The following is a 24092-nucleotide window of genomic DNA, read 5'->3' as shown; positions in this document are numbered from 1 at the left end:
GAGGCAGGGCTAACCCGGCTATCACACAGGTGTTATTTACTTTATTTATTTGGTTTTTTGGAGACATGGTTTCTCACCAGCCTGGAATTTGCAAGTAGCTGATGCTTGCTAGTCAGTGAGCCCAGAAATATGCCTTCTTCCACCAGGATTGTAACCATTCACCACTATAACCAGCCATGTGGGTTGTAGCAATGGAATTCAAATCTTCATGTCTGTAACCACTCTACCAACTACCTATCACCTTAGTCCCTTAAAAGATCATTCATTATCTTTTACATCTTTTATAAGAACTTTAAAAAAAAAAATAAGTGAGGATTATGGTTCAATGGTTAAAGTACTTGCCACACAGAAAAAAGGGTTATAGTTAAAATCCCTAGATTTAAAACCCATATAGATGCCAAGTAGATTTGGTGGCCCCTACCTGTAATTTCAGCATTTGGAAGGCCGAGATGAGATTTCCAGGACAAGACGGCTAATTAGACTAGCTGAATTGGTGAGTTCTGAGTTCAACTGAGAGACTTTACCTCAACGAAGAAGGTAGAAAGCAACTGATGATGACTCCTAACACCAAACTTAGACTCATACACGCATGCCCATGTACATATAAACGCACACAAAAAGAATAAAGAGAAATCTCAACCAGTAATAATTAAAACTGAAACAGATATAATATTTAACCAGACTATCATTTATTATAAATAATTAGTACCTGAAGTATTACAATGATAGTACCAAACCAACTAAGAATTCATTCCATAATACATCTTAAAAGAAAAAAAATAGAATTTCCTTTAGTTTCAGTCAGTTTTGGCTTTTAATTCTTGCTCATTGGTGCATCTATAAGGAGTTTTCAGTATCAATATTTCACACAAGTCATTTGTAAGTTCTGAGTCATGAATAAAATAGAATTTTTTTAAAATGGCCTGTTTCATCTTAATCATGTCATTACACAACCATCCCATGTGGAGTTTGTCCCCTTTCCCTGGAGAGAAGATCACACCAGGATGAACAGAAGGAACTCCCACCTTCACTCTGCAACTCACCCTTGCACAGCCAGCTCACGGAAGAGCCTACAAGTCCCACAGCAGGAACCCACAACTGCTTGTACACCATCAGGGACAGGAAGGTGTCTAACTCTAACAATGGCTCCCATGGCCATAGTGCTCACAACTGTTCGCAGTGAGGCTGTTAGTTGTGTGAATTGTGAAAAACGAGCATCACAACGAAAACATTGTACCACTTTTTGATTGATTTCTTCTTCCTCTACTCCCCCCCCCCCCGAAAAACAGGTAGCCCTGGCTGTCCTGGAGACCAGGCTAGCCTCAAACTCAGAGATCTACCTGCCTCTGCCTCCCGAGTGCTGGGACTAAAGATGTGTGCCACTACACCTGGTCATAATATTTAATTTCAAATCTAATCTGTATATCAGATACACAGATACAAAATAAGCAGAGCCATGTAAAAGAAATCTCTGATTTTAGCCAGGCATGGTAGCATTGTAATCTCTGCCCTTGGGAGGCTGAAACAGCAAGATGGCCTCAAGGTTGAGGCCAATCTGAGTTACATAGCAAGGTACTGTCCTTAAAAGAGAGGGGGAAAGGGAGGGGGAGGAGGGAGAAAAAGAAAAACTACCATGTCTCTGAGCAGAATTCCAATGAATGTGAAATATAACTAACTTACGTCAGTGACCTTCTGACACATCGTGCACTTAGTTGAAATGCCGCTGGTATATATGGTAACAACAGGCTTCTTTAGCTCATAAGAAGATAGGCATAACTGGCTGCAGAAATCTTTGCAGGAAGAGGAATTTTCAAATTTGGCTGTGATCACATCCATTGGATTAATAATCTCTCTAAAAACAAATAACAAAGACAAATGTGCAATGATTCTACCTTCTTTCTCTCTGAGAGTTAAAATATTATCTCAGCTAGGAGTAACTATTGCATGGTAGAAAAAAACCTATATAAATCACCTGAAACACAGCATTGATGATGAGTTCTGTTACTTCTCAATTAAATGATTATGACTGAAGCAATTATTGTCTCCACTATCTCATGTGTAAAGTAGGACTTATAATATCCAATGTAAGCATTTGTACAAGAATTATATTTAACAAAAAAATGCTTCCAGTTCTCTGCTAGAATCAATGAAACTAGATCCAGTGGCCATCCCATAACAACAGACCACAGGACATGTGTTTACTACTCAACAGCTGCCAATAGTAGAATCATGACTGAGATCACAAATTATTTTTTTAATTAAAATTTTTAAGATGAACTATGAGAGATTAATATAAAAATTAGGATGCTATATAAATCTGAACTATAAGTGTCGGGAAGAACACAACACAAATAACTTAGCAGTTCTGTGAGATTTGTAGGGCGATTTCATATGAGTCAATTATTGCAATAAGCACTGAAAGCAACATCCAGTTAGAGGCTAAATGCTGCTCTTCTCAAAGGTATTGAAATTAAAGGAAACATTCAAAATAGAAACAACAAAGTAATTGATGACTATAGTATTATGCATGCAAGTACAGTGAATTATGACTATATGCTAGTCATTAAATATCACAGAAAACACTATGAAGGAAATACTATTATCATTTTTACTTTTCAGACAAGGAGACTAAATGAGAGGTTAAATTAAATTGCCTCTCAAAATCAGTCTACTGACACAAGAATTCAAATCCAGAGTCCAGAGTTGATCATCCTCATCCTACTGGCCAACACCTTGTACAGCTTTTTGTTTTTTGTTTTTTTGGTTTTTCGAGACAGGGTTTCTCTGTGGTTTTGGAGCCTGTCCTGGAACTAGCTCTGTAGACCAGGCTGGTCTCGAACTCACAGAGATCCGCCTGCCTCTGCCTCCTGAGTGAAGGCGTGCACCACCATCGCCAGGCTTGTGCATCTTTTTTATCTTTATTTTGTGAGACCAGAGTCATTCCTCCTTAGGCACCCACCTTGTTTCTCATGATAAGGCCTTTTATTGGGACCCTCATGTGCCAACTTCCCCAGTGCTGGGATCGCCAACATTCACCATTATGCCCAGCATTTTTAAATGTTTTAATAGGACTTCACGGTGTAGCCTTGGCTGGCCTGGAACTCACTACGCAGACTAGGCTGGCCTCAAAGTCAGAGACCCACCGACTTCTGTCTCCCAAATGCTGGGATTAAAGGCATGAGCTACTGTGTCCAGCAGTATGCCCGTCATTTTACATAGATGCTAGGGATCAAATTCAAGTCCCCATGCTTGTAGAGCAAGCTATTTACCAATCGGGCCATTTCCCCAGACCACATACCTTTATTACTACAACTACTGCATAGTAATCTATGAAAGGATAATAAAAATTAACTAAATTTTTTAAAATTCTCCTAAGCTTCTACAGGGTGTGTGGTTCAATAGCACTGGTACGGGGAAAGGCAGGAGGATTCAGAGTTCAAGGTCAAGGGCCAGAGAAATGGCTCAGTGGTTGAGAGCAATGGCTGCTCTTCCAAAGTCCTGGGGTTCAATTTCTATCACCTACATGGCAGCTCACAATGGTCTGTAACTCCAGTTCCAAGAGATACAACACTCTCATACAAACATATATGCAAAAGACTAAAAAAAAAAATCACTAAACAAAAAATAGTTCAAGGTCATCCAAAGCTACAAATGAAGTTGAAAGCCAGTCTGGGCTATGCCAGTCACTGTCTCACAAAACAATCATAAAAAGCTGGTGAGATTACTTAGCTGGCAGAGATGCGTGCCACCAAGTCTAATAACCTGAATTGAATGAATGGGACCCTCACAGTGAAGCCTACTCCCACAATTTGTTTTCTGACCTTCTGTGTGTGTGCAACGCATGTACACACACAGAAAACACACAGGATAAATAAATACATATAAAATTTTTTTAACCAATCAACCAAACATCAAATATGTGCTTGCATATAGATAAAGTAGTGATGCTGAAGCGTGATTTTTCACTAAAAACAGTAATAAGTTATATTTAGTCATATGTAATGGCACACATCTATAATTCCAGTACTTGAGACGTAGGGGCAATGAGGATCACGATTTCAAAGTCAGCTATGTAAGTTAGTTCAGGACTGGTCTGGGTTACATGAAAACTTGTCTCAAAAGCAAACAAAAAGCAAACAACAACAAAACTGGGTTGGAGGACCAAGAAGGTTGAGTCTAATGAAGCAAGACTTTGCTGATACTTTCCTCCTAGACAAATGGGTGGAGAGACCAGCCCTTATCTGTGAAAACCACAGCGCCGACTCACGGTCCAACATTTTCCAGCTCTGTCTTTGCTATTTTTTTGATTAATTTAACATCTATTGAAGAGAAGTGGATATGCTTACTCAACATTGTAAAAATAAAATAACAAAACAAAAACCCGAAGCTGGAGAAATGGCTCATGGGTCAAGAACACTGGATGCTCTTCCAGAGGACCCAGATTTGATTCCTAGTACCCACATGCCAACTTACAACCATCTGCCAACTCCAGTTCCAGGACATGTGAAGCCTTCTTTGGCCTCCTCTGGCACCAGGCACACATGTAGTGCACAGACATACGTGCAGGCAAAACACCCATATACATAAAAATTAAGAAAACATCATGTACATATTATTATTCTATAATTATAAATACAAAATTACTTAAACTCTTTACAAGATCTCATCATTAAGCATTTATAATGCTAAGTTACGTGCTAATGCTGCCTCATTAAAATCCTAGGAAGTACATATTATTTAATGAAAAAAAAAAAGATGTTCAGAAAAGTCAAAATAGCAACATGACACTCTGCCTCAAAAAACAAAAACACACAAGCAAGGCAGTGGTGGCATATGCTTTTAATCCCAGGACTCAGAAGGCCGAGGCAGGTGGATCTCTTTGAGTTTTAGGCCAGCCTGGTCTACAAAGCGAGTTCCAGGACAGCCAAGGCTTTCACGAAGAGAAACCCTGTCTCAAAAAAACAAAAAAGAAGTAAAGTGAGGAAGTCAAGAATGAGAGTGCACAACTCTAATCCCAGCACTTGAGACAGAGGCAGGAGGATCTCTGTGAGTTCAAGACCATCCTGGTCTACATAATGAATTCCAGGACAGCCAGGGCTATACAGAGAAACCCTGTCTCAAAAATCAAACCAAAGCAGCAAATGAAAGCTTAGGAAGCCTGTACTTGGAGCAGTTTGTGCAGATTCTCTTGAGCTGATATGGCAGGCAGGCAGCTGAGGAGTATCTCGTGATGCATTCCGTGGAACAGAAAAGCTGAGCACATCCTGTCTTATGAAGTATTTTCTTACAACCAGAACAAAACAGATGAGAAGTCGGAGCTGGAGTAGTTGATGCATTTGAGCCGGGTGATGGTGGACAAAGCTGAAAGCCTAGCAAGACAAGATAAGAAACAAAATAAACAAACAAAAAAAAAGGAATGTCAGCTTCACCAATGCATGTATTTTCAAGAAAAAAACTTGTGAGGGCTGGAGAGATGGCTCAGTGGTTAAGAGCACTGGCTGCTCTTCCAGAGGTCCTGAGTTCAATTCCCAGCAATCACATGGTGGCTCACAACCATCAGAATAAGATCTGGTGCCCTTTTCTGGTGTGTGGGCATACATGGACACAGAATGTTGTATACATAATAAATAAATTTTTAATAACAAAAAAATTATTAAAAAAAGGAAAAACTTGTCTGTTTTGAGTTATTATACTAAAAAAAAAAAAACAATAACCACCCTCCAAAGCAAAGGGTTCTAAGTTTTTCTTACCACCAGTCTTTATAAGTATTATATTTTAGTTAAAAACCAGTTCTCTTATACATATGTTAGACAAGATCTTTTTTCTCTTGAGGCAGAGTCTCACTATATATAGACCAGGATGACCACCTGTCTCAGACTCACAGGTACTGATTACAGGTGTGAGCCACTTCAGTCACTTGCACACACATGTGCACGTTTAACTTAACAGAAGGGCTTTTGTTTAGCTTTGTTTTTTCAAGGCAGGGTTTCTCTGTGTAGTTATGGCTGTCCTGGAACTCACTCTGTAGACCAGGCTGGCCTCAAAATCAGAGACCCACCTGCCTCTGCCTCCCAAGTGCTGGGATTAAAGACATGTTCTACCCTACCCAGTTAGAAGAAAGCTTTATAAAATACACATTTCCTTAATCCATGCATCACCTTCTGATATCATCTTAACATCTTCCATTTTTTCTAAAAGGCCCATGGTGATCAGTTTACACACTGAAAAATATACTAAAGAAGGAGAAAGGTCTCCAGTCAGAGGTACTTCCCTTGATTCCACTAAACAAATTCCAATGGTAACACACTTAGCTGGTTCTATTTCTTACCAAGAGGAGCGTCACTAGCTGAGAATACAGCACTAATTTTCAGTTCACTTTCCTGAAGTCCATATTCCTTAAAAACAAGGGAGGGGAAAGGGAGAGAAATAAATACAATAAGCACGATTAAACTAGAAATTCAATTAAAAATATGATTCTGAGCTCGGCGATGGAAGTGCATGGCTCTAGCCCCTGCAGCACTTAGAAGGCAGAGGCAAGCGGATCTCTGTGACTTCGAGGCCAGCCTGGTCTACAGAGCAAGTTCCAGAACAGACAGAAATACACAGAGAAATTCTATTTCAAAATCCTATCTCAGAAAAAAAAATCTGATCTGTCACATTCATCTTTTATACACCCTAATCATAGTCTCCTTCATACATACCTCAAAAATCACAATTATTAGAATAGATATACTGTTTACAAAGACCATCTTCCAAAATTAGAAAACATTTACAGTTATACCTATTTTTCAAAAGTAATCTTGGTAGATGAAAATATATATAATATAAAATGTTCCAATCTTGAACACTACTTATTTGGGTATGTTTGTGTATGTGCATGTGTGAGGGTAAATGTGTGCTCATGCATGGAGACACTAGAGTTCAATATCAGAGGTTTTCCTCAACCACTATACACTTCTTTATTAAGCTAGGGTCTCTCATTCATTAAAGTCAAAGTTTACCAATTGCCTAGACTAATCCAACAGGCTCCAGAAATCCTCTTATCTCCCCAGCAATTTCCTAAATTTGCTACCAACATTTTTATTGTAAAATACACAAAAGGTAAAACAAAAGCAATTTCCTGGTTTTGCTTCAATCAGTTTATCTGGTGAAGAAGAGAATCCAATGAATAGTGACACCTAAACACTGATTTTGAAAAATCAATGAATTCAAGTTAACCAACAATAAATACCTGTATTTGCATTCTAACACCCAGTAAGACATCCAGTTTCCAAAGAAGTGTTGACTGTAACCCTCAGAATATCCTGACCAGTCCCTCTGCCACTGCAGATTTTCCTCTCCAAGGAAGTCTCAGAGTTAAGATGACTACATGAAGTCCGGTCACCCCTTACCTGAGCTGTTTCTAAAAGTGGACTTCTAGCAATCGGCTATTTCATATAGGTGCAGTTCTTCAGTGATATTTCAGATTTTTAGGTGCATACTGGAAATATGATATCAGATAGATATACTTGCGCAAGTGAGTACTTGCACACTACTTATTTCTTACGATATATTCAAGAGTGATAAATGAGTGACATTTATAATTAATATTTAGTTGAATATTTAATATAAAATTAAGTGTGAGTGACATAAAGCTTAGATTTCAATTAATAATTTTTTTCCCTTTAAGACAGTCTCACATGCCAAGGCTGACCTTGAATTTCTGATCCTTCAGGCTCTAGCTAGGATTATAGGCATGAGCCACCACACCTGGCTTATGCAATGCTGGACTGAACCCAGAACTTTGTTCGTTTTAGGCAAACATACTCTACCAATTGAGCTAAGGCTTTAGCCCCTAAATTAGTAACTTTAGCCAATATATTTACAAGCTGTCATATCTACTAATAATCAACAAGATACAAAAGGTTCAATGCGAGTTGGGCAGTGGTAGCTCATGCCGTTAATCCCAGCATGTGGGAGGGCTTGAACTCTGAGATCCCCTTACCTCTAAGGCCAGCCTGGTCTACAGATCAAGTTCCAGGACAACTAGTCTCAGAGGGGAAAAAGTTCAATGCAGTCTGCTTATTATATATAAAGACATCACAATGGGAGCTGGTTCATCAGTTAAGAGTACTTCCGACTCTTCCAGAGGGCCAGAATTTGGTTCCTAGTTCCACCCCTGGGCAGCACACACACAACACACACACACACACAACAATAAAGAAAAAGAGGCTATCAACTTGGAAGGAGTCATAGGAGGAGCTTGAGGGACAGCTAAAAGGAGGGAAGGGAGAAGAAAAAGTAATAAAATTCTATTTCTTTTTTTTTTGCAGTGCTAAATTTATTTTATTTTTTTTAATTTATTTATTTATTAAGGATTTCTGTCTCCTCCCCGCAACCGCCTCCCATTTCCCTCCCCCTCCCCCGATCAAGTCACCCTCCCTCATCTGCTCGAAGAGCAATCAGGGTTCCCTGACCTGTGGGAAGCCCAAGGACCGCCCACCTCTATCCAGGTCTCCTAAGGTGAGCAACCAAACTGTCTAGGCTCCCCTAAAGCCAGTACGTGCAGTAGGATCAAAAACCCACTGCGATTGTTCTTGAGTTCTCAGTATTCCTCATTGTCCTCTATGTTCAGCTAGTCTGGATTTATCCCATGCTTTTTCAGACCCAGGCCAGCTGGCCTTGGTGAGTTCCCGATAGAACATCCCCATTGTCTCAGTGTGTGGGTGCGCCCCTCGCGGTCCTGAGTTCCTTGCTTGTGCTCAGTCTCCTTCTGCTCCTGATTTGGACCTTGAGATTTCTGTCCTGTGCTCCTCTGTCTCTGTCTCCTTTCACACACATAGGAATCTCATAAGAACACAAAATCAGTCAGGCATGGTGGCACCTGCTTTTAATCCCAGCACTCAGGAGGAAGAGGAAGGCAGATCTCTAGGGGTTCAAGGCCATCCTGGCCTACAGAGTTCCAGAATAGTCAAGGCTACACAAAGAAACCCTGTCTCAAATAAATAATGAGATGAAAGACCTTCAAATATATCATTGAGTTCATTTTGTGATGGCCATCTGCTGCTAGACATGGACCTACCCTTAAGTGTGGTTTATTGTAGAATATTACTTTATCTATATAAATGTGTGTTATGCTTGTTTAAACTCACCTGCTTAAGGCACCTGATAGGTCTAACAAAAAGCTGAATGGCCAATAGCTAGGCAATAGAGGGATAGGCGGGGCTTGTGGGAAGAGAGAGTAAATAGGAGAAGGAACCTAGGCTCCAGAGAGAGAAGAGAATGAGGAAGAGAGGAAGGCTCCCAGGGCCAGTCAGCCAGGTAGCTTCCAACCTGCTAGACGTGGAAGAAGCAGTGAAAGTAAGACATATAGAGTGAAAGAAAGGTAAAAGGCCCAAAGCCTTTTAGTAGATGAAAACAAACAGGTTAAATTAAGTTAGTATATAAGAGCTAGAGGGGCAAGTATAAGATAAGGCCAAGCATTCATAATTAATAGTAAGTCCTCATATCATGATTTGGGAGCAGTGTCTCATACACCCAGATTCTGTTGGAGAAAACTCATTTTTCCTTTGTGAGCAGTTGTCAATTAGCAATCAACTTCTGGGTTAGGGATGGGGGCCTTGTATCCTCTTCCTCTTTCAGCACAGGGACTCCATCTTGCTCAGACTTGTGCAGGCTCTGGCATGCTGCCACAGTCTCTGTGAGTCCATGTGAATCAACCCTGTTGGGTCTAGAAGACCTTGTTGCCTTCTTGTCTTCCATCCCCACTGGCTCTTACAATCTTCCTGCCTCCTCTTCTACAAAGTTCCCTGAGCCCTGAAGGGAGAGGGATTTAATGGAAACACCTCATTTAGGACTGAGTGTTCCAAGGTCTCTAATTCTCTACACATTGTCCAGTTTTGCATCTCTGTATTTGTCCCCATCTACTGCAGGAGGGAGCATCTCTGATAACAGCTGGGAAGCAGAGTGTTTTAGGAGTCATTCTATTGCTACATTCCTTTAGTAGAGAATTGTAGTATTGTTTTCCCCATAGCTAGGTCCATGGCCTATCTAGTCTCAGGTTCTTGGACACCCAAGCAGTATTAGGTATGAGTTTCATCTCATGGATTGGACCTTCAATACAACCAGATAGTGGCTGGTGACCACAACTTCTTGTACCACTACTGCACCAGTGGGTCACCACTGTAGATTGCAGGGTGATTGAAAAGAAAAATATAAAGAAATTTGACTCCTGATTTAACAGTCTAGCAGTGCGACTCCTTGGAGGTAATTAGGTTATCAAGATGGACTGGTTTCTTCCTTACAGTGCTGGACTAGTTACTGAGTGGGCTCTCCCTTCTGCTTTGTTTGTTACATATATATTTGCTTGCCCTTCCACCTTCTCACCAGAAATAACACAACACCATACACTTACCAGGAAGCAAGCAGTAACCAGTTCAGAACTGCTAAGAACTAGTTTGTGGAAGGGATGTGGCAGAGTTTAAACTTTGAGCTAGGAAAACCCTTGCATACTCAAAGACTCAAAGCAGAGATTTAATGTGCTTTATGAAAGGAGCTGGAGTTTCCAAAGCCACAGAGAAACCCTGTCTCAAAAAACAAAACAAAACAAAAAACCTGAAAAGAACTGGGATGAGAAGAATGCTAAAATAAATGTGAACAGTGGAGACCTGATTCATTAAGTTTCAGAGGGAAACTGTCAGAAACTGAGATGGACTCATTCAAGTGCTTTTTGGCCAATAATCTTTTTTTATTGTGCCTGTGTCTTGAGAACTTGAATAAAGTTGAATTTAAAGGAAACAGACAAATTTGCAGTTGAGAAAACAACTATAATTGTGGTGGTGTGGATGACGGTGGCACCCACAGGCTTATAAATTTGCATGCTTAGTCCCTAGTTGAGAAGCTACCAGAGGAGAATTAGGAGGTGTGGTCTTACTGGAGGCAGTGTGTCAGTGGGGTGAACCTTACAACAGGCTCAGTGTTCCTGTATGTCTCTCTGTCCTCTGTCTACCTGCTGCCTGAGGATCAAGATGTAAAGCTCTAAGCTACCTTCCCAGCACCTTGCCTACACTTCCAGATGACCTAAATTCAGCTCTAGGACCCATGTCAGTCAGTCACAATCACCTGAAACTCCAGCCAGAGATCTGATGCTCTCTTATCTCCAAGGGCACTCAAACTTATGTGGCATACACAAGACATACACACACATACAAATTAAAAATCGTTATTAAAAAATCAAAATTAAAGTCGGGCAGTGGTGGCACATACCTTTAATCCCAGCACTCAAGACACAAAGGCAGGTGGATCTCTGTGAGTTCGAGGCCAACCTGGTCTATCTACAGAGTTGAGTTCCAAAAAAATTCAAAATTAAATACATAAAAATAACATTAAAATCTAATAAATAAAAGAAAAATTTGAACTGGGTATGGTGGTACACACCTTTAATTCTAGCACTCTAGAAGCAGAGGCAGGCAGATCTCTGAGTTTTCTAAGTCAGCCTGATCTACACAGAGTTCCAGGCCAACCAGGACTCTACAAAGTAAAAGAAAAAAGAAAAAAAAAAGGATGCAAAAGAGGCCAAAAACACTGACTAAAATATATCTATTAAGCTGAGTATGGAGGCAGGTACCTTTAATCCCACCACTTGGAAAGTAAAGGAAGGAGGATCAAAGATGTCCTTAACTCCTAGTGAGTTCAAAGCTAATTTGGATTACCTAAAGCAAACACATAGAATTTTAATTTTTATCTTTTAGTGAACTACAAATAGTTTACAGGAGCACAGATTCAAACTGAGACAGATGACCAACGGTACTGAAAAGGGAAACACTGGATATCACACTCAAAAGTTTATGATTACCATTTAGGAGGAAACCGGCTGAATGGTAGAACACCTACCTAGCACTTGGGGGGGGGGGGGTAGTGATATTAGATCTGTAAAGAATAAAATGACACCACTACACAGTGTTTTGAAGAACTACATGAGTGAAGGAAGGGCAAGCTGCAAACAATTCACAAGAAAAATAATTAAATGGAGAAATCTAGGAAACAGACTCAAAATACATTTAAAAAGCAGAATCCACAAAACTTGGCAAACAAATGGTTATACTACATAAGGCAAGAGGAACAATTTACCAACTAAAGGGAAATGAAGTATACTGAAAGGAGAAGTAAGTACACTGGAGGCCTCCACCACTCCACATTCTGCAAACACCACCTTCAAACCTTCTCAGCTCTCTACTAGAGCAAAGAGGGCATGGAATTCTAACCTATCTGGCATTCCTGTGCTGGAATAATTCTGCCGTGAGGTGGTATGAGACGTTAAATAATAATAATTATTATTATTATTTTGGTTGGTTGGTTTTTGGCTTTTCGAGAAGGGTTTCTCTGTGTAACAGTCCTGGCTGTCCTAGAACATGCTTTGTTACCAGGCTGGCTTCAAACCCACAGAGATTCACCTACCTTTGCCTCCCAAGTGCTGGGATTAAAGATGTGTACTACCACACCTGGCATTAAATCTTACTTTTAATGTATTAATTTTCATTATGTTTAAATATTATTGTTCCCTCAATAAGGTCAGTAACCAAAGAGCATAAAACAAAAACAAAAAAAAAATGCTAGAGAAGGTAAAAAAAATTTCTTGCCAAAATAACTGACTGTCCACAATTATTTTTTTTCTAATCTATCTAAGGGATCTTTCCAAACGCACAGCTGTTTCACGTTACTGTCTCTACAGTGAAAACCTGGCACGGCGGCACACACTTGCAATGGCAGCATTTGAGAAGAGGCAGCAGTTAAAGGTCGTCCTCAGCTACAGAGCAAATCTTAGGATATCCTGGATTAGGTGACACTGTCTCAAAAAATAAATAAATAAAAATAAAAACTAACCCTATAATGTCTCCTGTTGCTTTTAAAAATCAAAATTCAGGATTGGAAAGATGGTTCAGAGGTTTCAGAGCACTAGCTGCTCTTCCAGAGGACCCGGCTTCAATTCCCAAGACCCACATGGCAGCTCACAACTGTCTGTGACTCCAGTTCCAGGGGATTCAACACCCTCACACCAATGTACATAAAATAAAGTTAAATGAATTTTTAAATAATCAAAATTCATAAGAAGGGCGGATCTCTGTGAGTTCGAGGCCAGCCTGGTCTACAAGAGCTAGTTCCAGGACAGGAACCAAAAGCTACAGAGAAACCCTGTCTCGAAAAATCAAAAAAAAAAAAAAAAAAAAAATTCATAAGAAGGCTCTATTCTGCATAATCTTTTCAACTTAAGCTACATGTGGAGGAACGGGTTCTCTGAAATATTACTATCTGGGTTTAAATCCTATCTGATGTTTACTAACTGATCCATTCATACTGCTTGGCTTTCATGAGCTCTGCATCCTCATGTGTAAAATAAAAATATTATCATACATGTGAGAGTTATAATGAGCACACTTTTTTGGGGGGGGGCGTCTTTCAAGATAGGGTTCCCTGTAACTTTGGAGTCTGTCCTGGAACTTCTTCCTCTGTAGATTCACCTGTCTCTGCCTCCCGAGAGCTGGGATGAAAGGCGTGCACCACCACCACCTAGCTATTATGGGCACTCTCTTAAGCATGCATTGATATTAATAATTATATTAATGCCACATACTATCATATGATACATATTATACAATACACCATCTATCAGTGTTGCTACTTTTTCTCTTTTCTCATTCAAAACACCAAAAACCTGATTAACCCATTGTCTTCGATATTTTTGTATTGCTCTAAGAAAAATCATGCATGGCTGGAGATGGCTCAGCCATTAAAGGTTAGGTTCACACCAAAAACATAAGATAAACCATGTAACAGGTCATTTATAAGGAAAAGAATTTCCTCTCAGTTCTGAAGGCTGTAAATTCCAAGATAGAGGGGATGCCAAGTCCTCTAGTCACATTCCCTGTGGCAAAAAGTGGGAGACCAGCTGGGCGATGGTGGCGCACGCCTTTAATCCCAGCACTTGGGAGGCAGAGGCAGGCGGATCTCTGGGAGTTCCAAGCCAGCCTGGTCTACAAGAGCTAGTTCCAGGACAGGCATCAAAGCTACAGAGAAACCCTGTCTCGAAAATCACAAAAAAAAAAAAAAAAAAAAAAAAGTGGAAGACCACCCAAGAAAGAACAAGACAGCAAGCAGAGAGGAGCTCACCTGGTACTTACAGCAAACTCACTCCCGGTAACGACAGAATCTGCACCTAGGATTACCACCCCCAGCAACGATGCATGAGGAACCAAGTTTCCAGTGAATGAAATTTGGAGGGTACGTTCAAAACATGACCATCTATTCACTTTCGACGGGCACTGAGAACCGAACACGGTATCTCAGAGTGCTAGGAAGGCACTCTGCTACTTAACTATCCCTCGGCCTTCATAGCACACATCTAACGATTTAAAAAAAAGAACCAATTCCACAAACTTATAAACCAGAAGCTGTCAACCGCCATGTTCGACTCTAACTTTTAATAGTTTAAAACTCACGAGAAAACGCTTACTTGAGCATTATCAGGCTCCTCTTTGACTCTGTCCAGAAGCCCTTGTTGTGCCATTGCATTCTCACAGCCACCATCCAAAGGTTCTTTCATTCTATTTGTTCAGAGTTCTTCTCCCGTTTAAAATGAAGACTTCTTAGCTAGACTCCTAAAACATAATATAAAGAATTGATACTCGGATTTTGTTTTCCTTCATATTCGTGTGTTAATAATAGCTTCAGGCTCGAGCATTTGAAGCGTCAACCCTTCCAGGACTCTAACTTCTTCCTGTTCCTGGGTTAGCTACCTTTTAATGAGGAAAGTCTTTGCGTCAAAGCTCTCACTCCCCTAGGGCCTCAGACAAGCGTGTGACGGTCTTTACCATGATGAAGGTTGCTGAGATGTAGACTGGCCAAACAAGCCAGGGGAGGAAGCTACCAAGCTCTTGGAGAACTGAACTCAGTACAATTCCTGATTGCATAGGCACTGACTTGAGGTGCAAGTTAGCTTTGCTTTCTCAAAATGAGGCAATTGCCTAACCGTCTCCTCTAACTCGGTCTGCGCTGGAATCAAGTGCCCTTTTCTTGACTCCAAGCTAGTTCAGAGCCTAAGGTGTCAGCACAAGCCAACACTAAGTTCCCGTTTGCAAGTGGACCAACTGGACGTTCTTGGAGCCTCCATGGAGGTCAGGCCTGTCTTCCTATAAGCCACTGGTTCTCAACCTTCCTAATGCTGCAACGCTTTAATAAAGTTCTTCGGGATATGGTGACCCCCCAAAAATCCATGAAAGTATTTCGTTGCTACTTCGTAACTGTAATTTTGCCACTGTTATGAATCCTAATGCAAATATGAGAACCGCTGCTATAAGCAGCCTTCTGGTTGCTCTTCAGATTCCCAAACGTACGAACGAAGGCTTAAAAGAGAAAAAGAATCCTCGCAAAAGGCCTTTCATCAATCCAAGCGGCCGCAGAAAGAACGGAGTTATAAAAGCCTGTCGCGAAGCCGAGATCGAGAACTTACCACCGCTTGACACGGCTGTAACAATATAGGAGTCGCAAGCGCTCCTTTCGTTCCGGTTCGCAAGCAGAATTCCCCAACAGCCAGCGGAGGAACGCGTTCTGCAACAGAGCGCGCGAGGCGGTGGAGGCAGGCAGCCCCCGAAGCGCCCCAACACCACTGCCGGGTACCCCAGCAACCCCCGCCGGACTCGCTGCCGCCGCGTCACGTGACCAGCCGCCGCCCCGCCCACGCCTGAAAGTGCCGGGCCCAGTCACAGGAAATACCCAGCTGCCCTTGCGACGTCTGATCACGTGGTGGACACGCCCCCTCGTCTGGGCACGTGATGCGGTGTCCCGCCCACAAACCCAGAAGTTGGAGCGGCCGCCTACAGCCCCTCTGCACACCCACCTCCAGTCACCTAGCTGCCTCCGAGGGGGCGGGAGACTGGCAATGCACAACAGCACTCAGGGTCCTCCGTGGGGACAACAAATGCCTTTCCCGAAAGCGCCCGAGCCACTGCAACGCAAAGCTTGGCCAACTGCGCGTGCGCACTCCTGCTTTGGCCCTAACCCTAAGGTAATTGGCCGTTTCCAGGCGTGATCCCGCCCTCTTTTCCCAGCATGCCGTGGACCTGGAACCGAGCGACCGTCCCAGAATTCTCGTTTCTTTTCTGGCTGACGTCTTAAAGAGACTGAGGTTGAGCCATGAAAACGTGGAAGGAAGCATTTGAAAACATGAGGAGTGTTAGGTGCCACTGTATATACCCTCTTCTGGTTTCTTTCTTTTTTCTTTTTTTTTAATTTTTCCAGACAAGGTTTCTCTGTGTAGCCCTAACTGTCCTAGAACTCGCTCTGTAGACCAGGCTGACCTCGAACTCACAGAGGTCCGCCTGCCTGTCTCCAGAGTCCTGGGATTAAAGGCGTGGGCCACCACAACCCATCACTCTGTTTTGTTCTATAATGACCTTCTCCTTAAAAATATAGATGCTAGGAGAACATAAAACTTGGGCATTTATTAATCAAAGTTACAGCTATACAATAATGTATCATTCCACATAATAGTGACAGAAATTCTAATATGGTATAAATTTTTGTCTGGAAAAATTAAAATTTGATTTTTATCCTCGTTTTTGAGATATGATTTGTGAAGCTGTTCTCTATTTTGAGATACGGCATAGAATGTTTTCTGTATTTACAATCTTCATGACTATCCATGTCATAATATGGCTGATAGACTTCTATTATTGAGACAGCATCTAGCTATATAATAACATACTTGACTCTGTTTGTTATTTATTCATTGTGTTTCCATCCTTCAAAAGGTATGCTGCAGTAAGACCCTCAGAATGTCTCCTTATTCGGAAATTGGGTTGTTGCTGACAGAACTAGTTAAGAAAAAATCGGAGACTGGGGAAATGACTGTGTAAATCTCTTGCTGGAGGAGCATGAAGACCTAAGTTTAGATTCCCAGAATTCATGTAATCCCAGCATTCCTACAAGACAGAGTATACATACATGTGTGCCATGTGCATGCACGCACACAAAAATTGTTTTTAAATTTTTGAGGTATATATTTCTAATATGCAGTGTTATGAAATAAACATTACTATTTTTAATAATTTACCTATTTTTGTTTTTACATGCTTTGGTGTTTTGCCTGCATGATGTCTGTGTGAGGATGTCGAATCTTGGAGTCACAGACAGTTGTTAGCTGCCATGTGGATGATGGGAATTGAACCTGGGGTCAGTGCTGTTAATCAGTGAGCCATTTCTCCAGCCCCAAACATTGCTATTCAACAATGGAAGAATAGGGGCTTAACAAGGAGACCTCAGACCAAAGCAAGTCCAAAATCCAGCAGAGCAAACACCAAGTCCTAAAACTCCAAGTCTGAATTTGGAGATCTTGGTGGTCTCGTCTGGACTCCAGAAGCTCAGGTAGCCTTACCCGTCCAGCTCTGGGACAAGCAGAACATACCTGTTTAATGAAAGCTCCACTCCATGCATACTCCTTTCCTTTTTCTTCTTTTTTATAGCTCTATGTTGGGGGCACAAAAGTTGTTTGCTCCCACAGATCACTAGGGAAACCAGCAATGTTAAAACATGCAGGGGCCTCTGCTTAGCAGAGGAGATAAAATGCCATCTAGAACGCTGGGGGTGGATCATTTTAATAACCTGGTAACCTTTTGCTATCTGTGGAGGTAGACCCCGTTCAAAATGTTCATCCCAGACTCTACCTCCAGATCTTTATCTGTAGCTCCCAGTTACGAGAACCCAGCCTTAGAGGGGAATGTCATATATACTTTATAGCGTGCTGAACGCAGTGCTAGCTCTGTCAGAAAACACCCAGGTTCCAGGCCTTTTAGCTATAGAGCCCAAGCTCATGGCCACGTGCACTTGTCAAAGGAATTTCTATGTAGTCACACCTTAAGCTTTTCTTGTGCACCTGGATTGGAATGATTGTTGTGTAGGAACTTTTCCCCAAATTGTGCTGTGTTTTAACATGCTGGTTATGAACCGCCTAGCATCAGACTGCCTGAAGTTTAATGCAGGTTAATGTAGTAAAATCTGAACAGAGTTTTCATTCCTACCTCTTGTGGTTTGATTCCTGACTTCTGTGACACACATCTGCAGGGAACCCCCTCAACTTTACTTATTGGAGGAGCTTGTGCATGTCCCAGAAGACAAGTGGAGGTAAAAGGAAAATTTGCAGGAGTTGATTCTCTCCTTACACCACGAGGGCTTTAGGGGAACAACCCAAGTGGCCAGGGTTAACCCTAAGTTCCTTTACCTTCTGAGCCTTTCTGGATGGCCCATACCCAGTTTTCTTTGGTGGATATCTCATGGTTCTGGCATCTTCAATATCCTGAGATTTCCAGGTCTCCACTGCAACTCAGACTTTATTTTCAGTTTCATGTAGTGACCTCTCAAGCCTCCATGCAGGAATTTCAACTCTGCCACACATTACCTGGCCACAGTGGCTCTGTGGAAGTGTAGTACAAGATTCTACAATACCCCCAACCTCATCTTTCATTCTGTCAGAACCAATACCATGTGGGTGATGCTGCCAGAGTAGGGGACTGCAGTTGTAACAGCCTCTGTCTGATGACCCTGGGGAAGCATATCCTTCCCTAGGCTGCTGATTTTGAGGAGGAGGGAACTCTTTCAGTAATGATATAAACTCCTTTTATATTAAATTGCATTTCACAAGTTGAAAGCTTTGCTCAGTCAGCTGTTGACCTGGGGTGGAGCACTTTTCTAATTGGTGCAGTACAGGGCAATAGGTTTCTCTTTTTACCAGTTCGAGCCTGTAGCATGAATAATAAAAACCCAGAGACATATATTGAGGTTGAATCTGAAAGTCAGGAAAGCAAAACAGCCAGCCACTGGCTCTTACCTCTACCTCAGTCCAAAATAGTGATCCTGCCTCCAAAAATCTCAGAATGAGACTGTCTGAGAGCTGTCTCCTCCTGTTTTATATTCCTCTCTAGGGCTAGGATTAAGGCTGTGCACCACTACCACCCAGTTTCTATGGCAACTAGTGTGGCTACTGGGATTAAAGATGTGTGTCACCACTGCCCGGTCTGTACAGCTGATTGTTTTACTCTCTGATCTTCAGGCATGCTTTATTTATTAAAATGCAAATGAAATATCACTTCACCAGTCCTTTTTCAGCACCTGTCTTGGCTGCAACATCATACTTACTTGAACTTTTTATTTTGGAATCTGCACATTTTTATACCTGTCTATACCATTTCTGGTACCACTTTTATGTATTAGTTACTTGTTTTGTTGCCTGTGATAAAAAGCACTGAGAAGTCATTTAAGAAAGACTTTGTTGGGGCTGAGGAGATGGTTCAGAGGTTAAGAGCATTGGCTGCTCTCCAGAAGTCCTGAGTCCAATTCCCAGCAACCACGTGGTAGCTCATAACCACTATAATAAAGATCTGGCGCCCTCTTCTGGCCTTCAGACATACTTGCAGGCAGAATACTATACGTAATAAATCTTTAGGCCGGGCGGTGGTGGCGCACGCCTTTAATCCCAGCACTCGGGAGGCAGAGGCAGGCGGATCTCTGTGAGTTCGAGACCAGCCTGGTCTACAGAGCTAGTTCCAGGACAGGCTCCAAAGCCACAGAGAAACCCTGTCTCGAAAAACCAAAAAAAAAAAAAAAAAAAAAAAAAAGTAATAAATCTTTAAAAAAAAAAAAAAGGAAAGACTTTGTTTTGGCACACAGTTCCAGGGTACACTCTATTGTGGTAGAAAAGTCATGAGAACAAGATCTTGAGACAGTTGGCAATATTACAAGTGAAGTCAGGCTATAAGTGCTAGTGTTCAACTCTAAATATTTTGTTGTGTTTGGTTTTTGGGTTTTTTAGTTTTTCAAGGTAGTTTTTCTCTGTGTAACAGTCCCAATGGTCCTGGAAATAGTTCTTGTAGACCAGGCTGGCCTTGAACTCACAGAGATCCCCCCCTCTGCTTCCTAAATGCTGGAACTAAAGGCATAAACTACCACAACCTGGCTGTATTGATATTTTGTTTGTGATCTAACAAATAAAGCTTGCCTGAAGATCAGAGTGCAGAGCTAAGCCACTAGTTAGCCGTAGAGACCAGGCAGTGTTGGCACACACCTTTAATCCCAGCACTCAGGGGACAGGGGCAGATGGACCTCTGTGAGTTCAAGATCACCCTGGGCTACATGAGACTAAATCTGCCTAAAAGAGAAACGGAGCTCACATTTTAGGCGGAGACTGCTTGTTTGTTTCCCACCCACCCAGACCCGACATAATCACACAGAAGCTATATTAATTGTAATACTATTTGGCCAATAGCCTAAGCATATTTCTAGCTAGCTCTTACATCTTAAATTAACCCATTTTTATTATTTTATATTTTACCACAAGGGTTATGGTTTACCAGTAAGGTTCCTGGGTGTCTGTCTTCTTTGGCAGCTGCATGGCATCTCCCTGACACCGCCTTCTCTCTATATATATTTTTGTTCAGATTTTTCTCCTGGCTTTACTCTGTTAAGCCATTGGTTGAAAGCAGATTCTTTATTAACCAATGGTAATAAAACATATTTATAGCATCACACAAAGGTGATCCCAGTACCTCCTGGCAACATGATTTTTTTATGAAATTATGAGGCCTTCAGCACATTTCCAATCAATAATCGATAAATTTCTGCATTATTTTGTGCTAGAGGACCTGGCAGACCTGTATGGGATCAGATTGTACTATGTATATGGATGGGGTGATGCCTATTTCTAATTGTATCTTGTAACTGAATAAATAATAAAATCAATTCTGTATTATCTAGTATAAATTCAGTGGTTTCAATATGCAAAGCAACCCTTTCTGTATATTGTGAATTAGTAACTATGTTGAGAGGTTCTTTAAAATTCCTTAGTACCATGAAAATAACATATAATTCTGACTTTTAGACAGAATCATAAGGACTTTGTTCCACTTTACTTAAATTTTCTGATTTGTAACCTGCCTTTCCTGATTTATTTGCATCAGTATAGACTGTAGGGGCTCCAGTTACTGGTGTGTCCCATACAATGTGAGGAAGGATCCAGCTAGTTCTCTTTATAAGTTGAATTCTCTTGCTTTTGGGATAGTTGCTAATCTCTCCCAAAAAATTACTACGAAGCCTTTGCCAGGTTCACTGTTTTCCCATAATTTGACAATTTTATCATTATTAAGAGGTACTATAACTTCTGCTGGGTCTATTCCTGAATGGTCAGTGACTGTCCTTTGTAATATCTTGTAACATTTTTCTGAGAAATATACATTAATTTATGGTTTGTCTGAAGAAAAAGAGCAAATTGGCCTACTGGTATGTTACATTTCCAACAGGGTAAAATTTCTTAAATCTTCCCAAATGTTTGTTTCTGCTGTTCTCTACAGACATAACACAAATGGTCTTTTTGTATCCCAGTCCAATTAAAGATTCAAGCTGGCTTTGGAGCTGGAGTGTGACCTCTCCTTCTCTAAACTCAAGCATGCTTATTAAAATGAAATCCAAAATCTTTGTCACATGTCAGAAGAGCCATGATAGGGGACAGAAGAAAAACAAAATTTAGGGCTGGAGAGATGGCTCAGCGGTTAAGAGCACTGGCTTCTCTTCCAGAGGTCCTGGATTCAATTCCCATCAACCACGTGGTGGCTCACAACCATCTATAATGAGATCTGGTGCCCTCTTCTGGCCTGCATGCATACATGCAGGCAAAATACTGTGTACAAAATAAATAAATCTTTAAAAAAATTTAAGTACTATTTTATTGCTACTAATCTCATAATCGTTTGGTTTTATATTGACCCTTTGACAGCTTTTAGGTATAAGATTTATAAGACTGATATATATACAGAGGCAGGTGGATCTCTGTGAGTTCGAGACCAGCCTGGTCTACAGAGCTAGTTCCAGGACAGGCTCCAAAGCCACAGAGAAACCCTGTCTCGAAAAACCAAAAAAAAAAAAAAAAAAGTAATCCATTGGGCAAGAAAATGCCATTGCCTCAACTGCTGATAGTGTGCTGTCCTAATTGGACAACCAGAACACAAAGGAAAGTGACTACCAAACATAGTCAAGAAAAGGAGGAACAGCCCTTCAGAATATGCTGCTTCACAGAAAAGTCTGTCCAGTATGCTAGGCCTGTAGGTAGAAGATAGATGACCCAACGTTGCAGAGGAACCTTGGGTGACTGTTCAAGCAGTCAGATGTTTCTGTCATTACTCAAGGTTTTTGAAAGTCATTTGCTCACACTTCCTGTTTCCTCAGCTAATATTATTTCCTGTTTGGGTCTCTGAGGGAGTTGAAGACTAGATAGTTATAGTGTTCCTTGTTTACCTGACACAGAAAGCAAGTTATGATTACAAAGTAAATTAGGTACAAGACTTTGGAATCATCAAGATATGATAGCTATGGAGTATTTTCTCTGAATTTGTCAAATGTAAATGGACTTGTTGATGTACTCATTGCCTGTATATATTGTATATAGTTATTGTACTTACTATATATAGTTTTTCTTATATTAGTTATAGCCTTTTTATTTTAGAGAAAAATGGAAAATATAGTGATATTTTATTAATGTTTTAATAAATAAAACTTGCCTAAAGATCAGAAGGGAAACGCTAAGCCACTAGAGGCCAGGCAATGGTGGCACACACCTTTAATACCAGCACTTGGGAGGCAGAGATAGAAAGATCTCTGTGAGTTCAAAGCCACCCTGGACTATGCAAGAACAATGCAGAAACAAATCCAGGTGGTAGTACCTAGCTTTTAATCCCAGTACTAGGGAGTCACGCCTTTAATCCCAGCACTAGAGGGAATATAAAATGAGAGGAGAGAGAGGCATAGTCTGCTTAGTTTATGGTCACCCATTCTTGGTTGATGTGGAATGTCCTTCTGTATATGTGTTGCTTTTATTGATTAATAAATAAAGCTGTTTTGGCCGATGGCTTAGCAGAGTAAAGCCAGGCAGGAAATCTGAACAGAGGACCAACTTTTTTTTTTTTTTTTGGTTTTTCGAGACAGGGTTTCTCTGTGGTTTTGGTTCCTGTCCTGGAACTAGCTCTTGTAGACCAGGCTGGCCTCGAACTCCCAGAGATCTGCCTGCCTCTGCCTCCCGAGTGCTGGGATTAAAGGCGTGCGCCACCACAGCCCGGCATCAGAGGACCAACTTTTTTTTTTTTTTTTTTTGTTTTTCGAGACAGGGTTTCTCTGTGGTTTTGGAGCCTGTCCCGGAACTAGCTCTGTAGACCAGGCTGGTCTCGAACTCACAGAGATCCGCCTGCCCCTGCCTCCCAAGTGCTGGGATTAAAGGCGTGCGCCACCACCGCCCGGCCAGAGGACCAACTTTTAAGAGAACATCAAAGCATTATTATTTAGTAATATTGTATGTAGTAAACATGTGTTTTTAAAAATGTGGTTCACTCTAATTTATATGATTGAAGTTGTTGTTTTGGTTTGGTTTTTTTAGACAGAATTTCTCTGTCCTGGAACCCCCTCTGTATTCAAGGCTGGTCTCAAACTCAGAGATTCACCTCCCTCTGCTTTCCAAGTACTGGGATTAATGGTGTGTACCATCACCACCTGGCTGATGGTGTTTTTCTAAATTAAAACATTGATTTTTTTTTAATTTTGAAAAATTTTAAATCTCTGAACTGATTGTGATAGTGCATGCCTGTAATTCCAGCACTCAGAAGAATAAGGCAGCAGGAACAGGAATTCAAGGCTATATCCTTGGCTAAAGATCAAGTTTGAAGGCAGCTTGGGCTACATGACCTTCTATAATGAAGAACAACTACAGAACAAATCTGGCAAAGACTAGCAAAGGAACTGGAAAGGTGGCTCAGTTAAGAGCATTTATTCTTCTTGCTGTGGTTTTTTGTTGTTGTTTTGTGCTTTTTTTTCTGAGACAAGGTTTCTCTGTGTAGTTTGGAGCCAGTTCTGGAACTCAAAGAGCATTTATTCTTGTGGAAGACCTGGGATCAGTTCCCAGCACCACCCTGACAGCTTTCAACCATCCATAACTCCAGTTTGGGGGATATAATGCCCTCTTCTCACAGACCGAACACTCATAAACTAAAAATATTTTAAAATCTTTTTTAAGCCACGCAGTGGTGGCG

The 24092-nt window shown here is 41.2% G+C and overlaps 1 protein-coding gene and 1 non-coding gene across 5 annotated transcripts in view; one reads left to right on the top strand and one right to left on the bottom strand.

Moving 5' to 3' along the window:
- The window catches only part of Zmym6 (zinc finger MYM-type containing 6), a 44254-nt gene extending 28260 nt beyond the window's left edge, over positions 1 to 15994 (bottom strand). Inside the window, exons 1-5 of one of the 4 annotated variants that reach the window (XM_075944864.1) lie at positions 15872 to 15994; positions 14489 to 14633; positions 6329 to 6395; positions 5165 to 5369; positions 1681 to 1852 (exon numbers count right to left, since the gene is read on the bottom strand). In XM_075944864.1, the coding sequence (XP_075800979.1) occupies positions 1681 to 1852; positions 5165 to 5369; positions 6329 to 6395; positions 14489 to 14578 (534 nt within the window). In that variant the 5' untranslated portion in view covers positions 14579 to 14633; positions 15872 to 15994. Of the gene's footprint in view, positions 1 to 421; positions 1853 to 5164; positions 5370 to 6328; positions 6396 to 14488; positions 14634 to 15484; positions 15769 to 15871 lie in introns of those variants that run through there. The other 3 variants (XM_075944863.1, XM_075944867.1, XM_075944866.1) reach the window with 3 other exon arrangements.
- On the top strand, positions 4153 to 4279 carry LOC142834521 (small Cajal body-specific RNA 4). Its single transcript, XR_012907612.1, has one exon.
- Positions 15995 to 24092: the final 8098 nt, after the last annotated feature.

The sequence above is a fragment of the Microtus pennsylvanicus genome, chromosome 13 (assembly GCF_037038515.1).
Source record: "Microtus pennsylvanicus isolate mMicPen1 chromosome 13, mMicPen1.hap1, whole genome shotgun sequence".
NCBI lineage: Eukaryota > Metazoa > Chordata > Mammalia > Rodentia > Cricetidae > Microtus > Microtus pennsylvanicus.
The sequence above is the reverse complement of the archived record's forward strand: the minus strand, read 5'-3'. Positions and strand labels throughout refer to the sequence as shown.